Source organism: Myxocyprinus asiaticus, chromosome 42, assembly GCF_019703515.2.
Source record: "Myxocyprinus asiaticus isolate MX2 ecotype Aquarium Trade chromosome 42, UBuf_Myxa_2, whole genome shotgun sequence".
Classification (NCBI taxonomy): domain Eukaryota; kingdom Metazoa; phylum Chordata; class Actinopteri; order Cypriniformes; family Catostomidae; genus Myxocyprinus; species Myxocyprinus asiaticus.
The window spans coordinates 35,586,310-35,596,680 of NC_059385.1; the positions used below are offsets into that span (position 1 = coordinate 35,586,310).

The window sequence follows — 10,371 nt, forward strand, 5'->3', positions numbered from 1 at the left end:
CATGGAAGTGATTGGAACACCTGAATTCAATTATTTGGATGGGTGAGCGAATACTTTTGGCAATATAGTGTATATACACACACACATATATACATACATACATACATATATACAGGGTTGGGGAGTAACAAAATACAAGTAACGGGATTACGTATTTAAAATACAAAATATAAGTAACTGTATTCCACTACAGTTACAGTTTAAATCATTGGTAATTAGATGGTAATTAGTCCTTTCAGATGGAAAACATTTATACACATAAATGATGTGATCTAAAGTGCATTTGAACAGCAGTGAAACACTTTCTTATGATGTGTTACATTCATACGAGCAGACAGAGAAGTACGTTTGAATTAAGTTTGGAGCAGAAGAAATAGAAATAAACCTTGGGTAAACTGTCAGCTTTACACTAAGCTAAAATGATATTTCTAGCCATTTTACATGCACATGTTACCAGACACGATCATATTTTTTTATCAAGAAAATTAACGTTGGATCATAATTTTTTTTTCTAGTAAGACCTTTTTATTGTTTTCCTGTAAAAATATCTATAAATCCTTAAAACAAGATCAATTTGATGTATCTTGTTTTAGAAACAACACTGCATAAGATATTGAGGTTTTTCAGAGAATGTATTTTTAACGTGTATTTTGTCTTACTGTACTGGCAGAGTTTTTATAGTCAAAACAAGTGAAAAAATCTACCAGTGCTGAAGAAGTAATCCAAAGTATTTAAAATATGTTACTGACCTTGAGTAATCTAACGGAATACATTACAAATTACAGCATGTATTCTGTAATCTGTAGTGGAATACATTTAAAAAGTAACCCTCCCAACCCTGTATGTATGTATGTATATATACAGTATATATGTGTGTGTGTGTGTGTGTGTGTGTGTGTGTGTATATATATATATATAAAGTAACACACATTAACATTATTGCCGATACTATTGTTAGTACTACTACTGTTGCACATTTCATACATTTACACACTCACATCTCGTACATTCACCTACACACCACACGTTCACATACACCTAACACAAATAATAACAGACACTCTCTGGTAGAAATAGCTTTGCCTCGTTTCGTCTTAGCACATTCCACTGCTACTTCTCCAATCCAAGAGCTTGTTAAGTGCCATGTGCACAATTAAAGACAGTGAGTGGACACTTTAAACATATTGAGCATACAGGGACTACCTTTGCATCAAAGGACAACAAACCAGCTCTCTGAAGACTTGGCACCGACCCCAGATGGGACTATGGAGCTGTCGGCCATACTGACCATGGATACCCAGATGGAGGGTGTCCACTGCGAATATGGCATACAACATATGCAAAATATGCACCCATCCCTTTCTCTCCCAATTCACCAATACTGCATTTCATATATACACTGGCCGCCAAAGTTTGGAATAATGTACAGATTTTGCTGTTTCAGAAGGAAATTGGTACTTTAATTCACCAAAGTGGCATTCAACTGATCACAAAGTATAGTCAGTTCATTACTGATATAAAAAACAGCACCATCACTATTTGAAATAAGTCATTTTTGGTCAAATCTAGACAGGCCCCATTTCCAGCAGCCATCACTCCAACACCTTATCCTTGAGTAATCATGCTAAATTGCTAATTTGGTACTAGAAAATCACTTGCCATTATATCAAACACAGTTGAAAGATATTTGGTTCCTTATATGAAGCTTAACATTGTCTTTGTGTTTGTTTTTGAGTTGCCACAGTATGCAACAGATTGGCATGTCTTAAGATCAATATTAGGTCAAAAACGGCAAAAAAGAAACAGCTTTCTCTAGAAACTCATCAGTTAATCGTTGCTTTGAGGAATGAAGGCTATACAATGCATGAAATTGCCAAAAAACTGAAGATTTCATACAAAGGTGTACACTACAGTCTTCAAAGACAAAGGACAGCTGGCTCTAACAAGGACAGAAAGAGATGTGGAAGACCAGATGTACAACTAAACAAGAGGATAAGTACATCAGAGTCTCTAGTTTGAGAAATAGACACCTCACATGTCCTCAGCTGACAGCTTCATTGAATTCTACCCGCTCAACACCAGTTTCATGTACAACAGTAAAGAGAAGACTCAGGGGTACAGGCCTTATGGGAAGAATTGCAGAGAAAAAGACACTTTTGAAACAGAAAAACTAAAAGAAAAGGTTAGAGTGGGCAAAGAAACACAGACATTGGACAACAGATAATTGGAAAAGAGTGTTATGGATCTTAACTCCATTGAGCTTTTGTGGGATCAGCTAGACTGTTAGGTGTGTGAGAAGTGCCCGACAAGACAGCCACATCTATGGCAAGTGCTACAGGAAGTGTGGGGTAAAATGTCACCTGAGTATCTGGACAAACTGACAGCTAGAATGTCAGGGATCTGCAAAGCTGTCATTGCTGCACGTGGAGGATTTTTTGATCAGAACTCTTTGAAGTAGTTTAAGAAGTTCTGCAATTTGTTTTGAAATTGTAATAGTAATTTTTCACATTATTAATGTCCTGACTATACATTGTGATCAGTTGAATGCCACTTTGGTAAATAAAAGTACAAATTTCTTTCCATAACAGCAAAATCTGAACATTATTCCAAACTTTTGGCTGCCATGAAGAATGTGAAAGTGATCTATTTCTCACCCACACCTATCATGTCACTTCTGAAGATATTGCTTTAACCACTGGAGTCTTATGGATTACTTTTATGCTGATTCGTGATTTTTGGAGCTTCTAAATTTTGGCACCCATTCACTTGCATTGTATGAACCAAAAGAGCTGAAATATTCTTCTAAAAATCTTCATTTGTGTTCAGCAGAAGAAAGTCATACTTCTAGGATGGCATGAGGGTGAGTAAATGATTTGAATTTTCATTTTTGGGTGAACTAACCCTTTAAAACACCTGTGGCCAAACACTCATCGCGCAACCTGTATTTGTATGTCTATGGTTCTCCCACACCTTTCCATATCCCTTTCCAAGGTGAATAACATTGTTTTAAAAAGATACTATTAACTAAAAACTATTAACATGAATACTACGACATGTAGACATTATGTCCAGGAAGTAGAGGCAATGTTATAAGGAATATCTCTTTGTGGCAAGGCTTATCAACTTCAACCTTACACAACAATAAACAAGATCACACAAACAATGCAAGGACTTCAGACAATATCTTTTTATCATGTTGTTTATTAATGAACTTTGACAGTAATTATTTGCAGTTGTTTTTCCCTTTGACTATCCACATGTAACAATTAACCTCAGTTATGATGCACAATGAAGACTAGTGATACAGTGATCTTCTGAGACAAGATAGTTAACCAGGAGGCCAACCCAGCTGACGGCCACCCAGAACATGTATGTGAATGTGGTAAACAGACTGACCCCCATCAGGACCTTCATTCACCACCAGCCGGTATCCTCTGGGTAACCCCACCTGCTCTGCACACTTCTTAGCAACCACCATCAGATGTCCAAGCAGCTGTGCCAATACAAACAAACAAAACGAGCAGAAAATATTTACAACAATGATCCAGTACGAACACAAATCAGTAGTTCTAGGTCAACAGTGCATATAAATTAATAGTCTTGAATCAGGGGGGCCTGGGTAGCTCAGTGGTAAAATATGCTGGCTACCACTCCTGGAGTTCACTAGCTCGCTAGTTCAAATCCCAGGGCGTGCTGAGTGACTCCAGCCAGGTCTCCTAAGCAACCAAATTGGCCCGGTTGCTAGGGAGGGTAGAGTCACATGGAGTAAACTCCTCGTGGTCGCTATAATGTGGTTCGTTCTCGGTGGGGCGCGTGGCGAGTTGAGCGTGGTTGCCGCAGTGGATGGCGTGAAGCCTAAATATTCCTGTGCCTAAAGTTTTCTAAAATGAAAACTAAACAATATACCCATCACTAATGTTGTAAAATAAAACCTCTGCAATATTTTATGCCTCTCACCCAACCCCCCTGCAATAAACAGTTGGGTTCCCGAAATAAAAATATCCTTCATCTCATTCCCCTTCATTTTCTCCTTAGGGAAATTGCTATTTAACAATAAACCTTTCAAAACACACCTGCCAGGAGCTCTCAGGTTATTAAGCGATGGCATATGCTTCTGTGGAAGCCAAACCCAAATGAGATTTCAACTTCATTTTTGACAACTGTGTGTAAAAAAAACAAATTCCCAGTGAAGAACTACATCACCCATAATCCTGAAGAGAGATCCACCAATCAGGGAAGTTGTACAGTGACTGCCCCTCCCATCAAGCATTGTGAATGACATAAATGGGCCAGTCTTATTATAAGCTCAAACTTGTATGAATATTTTGCAATAAACGAAGTATTTTGCCTTTTAAAAAATATTGATATTTATTATGTGTATTGTTGCTTCTAAATTTGTTTACATTTTAAACAAGGCTCCATGGGATTGTAATTCATTCCCTAACAAGACACATTGCACATTCTTTGTCTTTATTCACAATTTTCATATACTTTTTTGCTTCAAATGAAAATTTGTAATGGTTCACCTCACAGCTGGTTGGTTTGGTTCATGGCTTAGAAATCTTTACTGAGGAATTTTTGAAATTCCAATTAATTAAATAAATGGAAAAATACTTCCAGAACAAAGGCAGCTGAAAAGTGGATGGGCACAGTTGCGCTCTTTACACACAGCACTACAACCTAGCTAACCATAATCAAAATACTATAGTTTAACAGATTCACATGCACTAGATTTATTCTGTGGGTCTCTAGGGCTTTACAATGAGAATATGGAGTCAAACACATTGTGTTACAGTGACAGTTTCAAACCAACCTCTTTATCAGCATCCTCTACTTTGGAGATCTGAGTGAGGGGTTTTCTGGGGACCACCAGGAAGTGAGTGGGAGCTTGAGGAGCTACATCATGGAAGGCAATGCACTAATAATTTATTATAAAGACAAAGAGAGAAAGAATGTTGAATGTTAAATTACAGAAACACTCATCTGGGTGTATAAATTGGTTTACAGTACATATACTCAAGTCAACAGTATTTTATCTGCTGAAAGGATACATTTGTTTTGTAGTATGATCAGTGGGTCAAAACGAAATATTATATAAGTACTAAACACAGAGAATACAGCTCTATCCGTGTCAATGCACTGCAACTGAAACACTTTAAGCATTCATAACCCTGTGTGACAGCTCACATGTGCGCATGTGTGATTGACGTGGAATCTGGCACATTTACAACATTTAAACGAAACTGCAGAGCGCAGACTAAATTTGGACAGAATTTTGTCTGCAGTATATTGGTATAATAGTGACAAGACTATTAAATGAATCTCATTCATATACTGTAAACTCAACTAGGAGTCTGAATCAGATTTAAATGCTGCAGCGCTTGCAGAATCGAAAGCATGATCTGATTGCATGCGCTGCTCTCAGTAAAAGTGCAGAAACATTAAGATCGCACCTGATCATCTTCATAAAAGATATTGGCAGGAATCTCTTTGCGGATGATTTTGCCGAATATCGTGTCTCCGCCCGGCTGCGCGCTCTGCGCTTTGCTCACTTCATCCGCCATGATCACTGATCTCCTCCTGCATGCGGCGTAGTTGAGCTGTCAATCACTGGCACACACTGAAAGATTATTGGCTGACACAAACACACAGGGACAATAACCATTGGACAGATCCGATTTGAAAGTTGGATACATTATTTTTTTTTATAATAAAAGCTCCTTGGCCAAAACCAACGGACCAAGAGACTCCTCCGTGTTCTTTGTCTTATGTAATTGTTAAAAGGAGGAATATTTAGTCAGTCAGTCAGTCAGCAGAGATTATTTAGCAGAGATTGGCCACTTCTATTTAAATGAATGGGATAAATTGGAACGCTCAACCAAGAAGCTCTGGACGCCAAACGGTCAACGGATGTAGAAAGGAAGTCCCGCCTTACAGTTAAAAGAGCCAATCGCCTTTTAGATACAGACATCGCCTCTCAATCGACTGTAGAATGCGCATGCGCATTAGCTATACAAGCCGGGAAAATCGCGTTTTTTTTTTTTTTTTTTTTTTAGCGTAATGAGGTAAAGAATCACAATTTATGATTCCAGTATTGTCAGATTTTATTGCTGATTGCAAATATGTTCTTTGATCGTAAACTTGAACGACCTTTTTGAGACTTTGGTCTTTCTCCATTCAAGTAGTCAGTTGCACATATTGCAATTTATTCAATGTAGATTTTGAGACTCCGGCAAGGAGATCATTGCAATAATCAATGTGAGAGAAAACGAAAGTACTGATCAGCTTTTCAGCCACAGAGAATGATAACATAGGGCGCAGCCTTGCAATGTTTCTGAGATGATAAAATTATGTTTTAACAGTATTTTTTTACATGTGGATCAAATGACAAATTTGCGTCATATATAACACCCAGATTTTTCATTTTTGTTTGAAGCTCCAAAACTGAGCCCTCAGTGGACAGAGTTAAGGAGCCAGCCTTCCGAAGCTGATGAAGAGATCCAATAAGCATAACCTCTGTCTTATTACTGTTAAGACAAAGAAAATGTTGAGTCATCCAAGTGTTATCTCAGAAATGCTGTTTGAAAAAAAGGTGTCTGCCAGATTTTCACCAGGATTAGAATGAATGTATGTGTGTCGTCTGCGTAGAAATGATAATTAAGACCCAGTGAACTTAAAAGCTGACCAAGAGGAAAAATATAAATACTAAAAAGTAAAGGGCCCAAAATTGAACTCTGTGGGACACCAGAGTGGACTGAACCAATCACAGAGCTGTAACCACCTTGAGAGACAAACTGCCTACGATCAGAGAGATAGGACCAGAACCAGTTTAATGCAGTACCAGAGACACCAAAGACAGATTCAAGATGGGTGAGTAAAACAGTGTGATCAACAGTGTCGAAAGCGGCACTGAGATCAAGAAGGATGAGAATAGAAAAAGAGCCTGAGTCTGAAGCCATTAACAAGTCATTAGTGACCTTGATTAGAGCCGTTTCTGTACTACGAAATTTCCGAAAACAAGACTGAAATGGCTCAAAGAGATCATTGACAATGAGGTGATTGTGTAATTGAGAGGCAACAGCTCACTCTAAGATTTTTGCAAGGAAGGGAAGATTTGAAATGGGATGGAAGTTGCTCAAATTCTCCAAATCCATATTAGGCTTTTTTGGAACTGGAGTTACAGCAGCTATTTTAAATGCTGCAGGCACAACACCAGTACACAAGGAGTCACTTATTATGTCCAAAACAATGGGACACAGAGAGGCAAAACAGGATTTGAATAGACTAGTCGGTAGAGGATCAACTATGCTACTGGTAGCTTTCATACGTGATACCTCATTACTTAGAGTAACATGGTCGAGTTGAGAGAGGTGTTCCGGAGAAACAAGACAGGCTGAGAAATGAAACCGAAAAAACAGATGTGGTAGCAAGAATATTTTTCCGAATAGTGTCTATCTTAGTGCTAAAAAAGTCTGAAAACATGTTACACAGTGGAGGTGATGCAGGCAAGGTGGTAGAACAATTACATTTGAGCAATCTGTTAATAGTATTGAATAGATGTCTCTGGTTATTTTGATTATTTAAAATTATTTCAGAAAAATAACAGGTTCTGGCTGATCTGATTTCTTCTTTATAATCATGTAAGTTGTCTTTCCAAGACTGGTAATATACATTCAGGCCAGAAAGATGGCACTTTCACTCCATTTAATGACAAGCAGCCTTCTGAGCACAGACTGTCATTATACCAGGGAGCAGAACGCAAAGAAGAGATAGTCCGTGATTTCAGTGGAGCAAAATCATCTAAGCCAGATGAGAGAACAGTGTTTAACAGAGAAATCTTGTCTTCAAGAAGATCAGAAGAAAAACAACTTAAAGAAGAAACAATAGAGTTTGTAAAAGCTGACAAATCAATAGATTTCCATTTACGATATTTTACAGTGTGAGAAGAAGAATTCATGTTTGGTAGTTCCATATTAAAAAAGATGGCTAAATGGTCAGAAATACCTAAATCAACAGAGGAAAACTCAGACACAAAAGAACCATTTGCAGTAACAAGGTCAAAGGTGTGACCTTTGTGATGTGTAGAACAGTCAACAAACTGGATCAAATCAAAACACTCCAATAAAGACAGAAAGTCCTTCATCAATACTGAGTCTTTTGAGTCAGTGTGGATGTTAAAGTCTCCCAAAATAAGAATTATCTTGAACTTGAGGCACAGCAGAGACAACAAATCAGCAAACTCAGTCAAAAAGACTTCATTAGTCTTTGGAGGCCTATAGACTGTAGCGATGATGGTAGTGTGTGGGGCAGAGACACTCAGAATGAGGGACTCAGATGAAGTGAACTTTGGTACAGACACGGGACTTATGTTGTATTTTAGGTTGTAAAGCACTATAATACCCCCACCTCTGCCAGAGAGTCGTATGAAATCAAACAGCCCATAGCCCTTGGGAGTAATTTGATTAAAGAGGAAACCATCACTCTGTTTATGTTTAGAGCCTTGTTATTCACAGAGCGTGCATTAAATAACACCATTTTAACAAGACTCGGAGACAGAGAAGAAGACCGGGGAACCTCCAGACATGTGTCTCGTTTCGAAGGCTGCGTGCTAGGTAGGACGCGTCCTTTGAAGGCTGCAGTATACCGAGTGTCCTCCTTTAAACAAGCCTTGTTTAAACGAGACGGCCTTCGTAGGACAAACGGAAACAGAACGTAACATGGTTGCTATGACAGCACACCACTCTTTAACAAGCGAGCGCTTTGAGTGAGAAGAGAACAAAGTCCCTCTGGAAGGGAATGTATGAGGTACATTTTAGGAGAGTTATAATGATGTAAAGAGAAAAGAAAATATATTTTACAGGTGTACTTTTAGTCTAATACTTTATTTTAATTATATATTAATATAATTATACGTATTATATAATCTGCACCCATCTACTGAGGTACTAGAATTTGGGAATTAACATTACTTCCGTTTGAACATCATATTTACGGGCAAATTGGCATAATTATTTTTAGACATTTCCGTTGAAGCAAAGAATTGTGGGTTGTGAGTGCCCACAAAGGATACACCTCATGCATCCTCCGAATTCCTGTGAAAGAGGGTCGCATTCAAGGGCTGCATTTGGAGTGTCCTACTCGCTTTTCTGAAACGAGACAGCCTTGATGATGTATGTGGCCGACAAATGCGACCTCCAGAGGATGCAGCCTTCCAAACGAGACACAGCCATGGAAGCGATGACAAATTGTTAAAATCAACAGCAGTATAAATCAGTCTTTTGGCTTTCCGCTGAAACAGTGGAATAGAGATGGCAGTCGAAGAGACAAAACTGCGTCTTTTTTTGTGTGGATTTTTCCCCTTTTTCACCCAATTTGGAGTTCCCAATGCGCTTTTAAGTCCTCGTGGTCGCGTAGTGATTCGCCTCAGTCCGGGTGGTGGAGGACGAATCCCAGTTGCCGTCAATCCCAGATGGTCAACCTGCGCATCTTATCACATGGCTTGTTGAGTGTGTTGCCACGGATGCTTAAAGTGTTTCATCCACGCTCAACTCACCAAGCGCCCCACCGAGAATGAACCACATTATAGCGACCACGAGGAGGTTACCCCATGTGACTCTACCCTCCCTAGCAACTGGGCCAATTTGGTTGCTTAGGAGACCTGGCTGGAGTCACTCAGCACGCCCTGGATTCGAACTAGCGAACTCTAGGGGAGGTAGCCAGCGTCTTTTACCACCTCTGTCATACGAGCAGACAGAGAAGTAAGTTTGAAGTAAGTTTGGAGCAGAAGAAATAGAAATAAACCTTGTGTAAATTGGCAGCTTTACGCTAAGCTAAAATGCTATTTCTAGCCATTTTACATGCACGTTACCAGGCACGATCGTATTTTTTTATTAAGAAAATTCACGTTGGATCATAATTTTTTTTTTTCTAGTAAGACCTTTGATATTAGGGCAAAAATCGTATTCTTGATGATAATTTTTGTATTTTCCTGTAAAAATGTCTAAACATCCTTAAAACAAGATCAATTTGATGTATCTTGTTTTAGAAACAACACTGCATAAGATATTGAGGTTTTTCAGAGAATGTATTTTTAACGTGTATTTTGTCTTACTGTACTGGCAGAGTTTTTATAGTCAAAACAAGTGGAAAAATCTACCAGTGCTGAAGAAGTAATCCAAAGTATTTAAAATATGTTACTGACCTTGAGTAATCTAACGGAATACATTACAAATTACATTTTACAGCATGTATTCTGTAATCTGTAGTGGAATACATTTCAAAAGTAACAATCCCAACCCTGACCATACATATATTATTATATAATAAAAATAAGAGTAATTTAAAGAGGCCTTATTATGCTTTTTGGGATTT

The 10,371-nt window shown here is 38.3% G+C and overlaps 1 protein-coding gene across 1 annotated transcript; it reads right to left on the reverse strand.

Annotated features, from left to right (window-relative positions):
- Positions 1-3,183: 3,183 nt before the first annotated feature.
- Positions 3,184-5,621, reverse strand: LOC127432671 (adenosine 5'-monophosphoramidase HINT1-like). Its single transcript, XM_051684027.1, has 3 exons — positions 5,454-5,621; positions 4,814-4,918; positions 3,184-3,493 (listed from the first exon to the last, which is right to left on the reverse strand). Exons 1-3 carry the CDS (start codon positions 5,562-5,564, stop codon positions 3,329-3,331), a joined length of 381 nt encoding a protein of 126 aa, XP_051539987.1. The 5' UTR covers positions 5,565-5,621; the 3' UTR covers positions 3,184-3,328.
- Between the last annotated feature and the right edge of the window lie 4,750 nt (positions 5,622-10,371).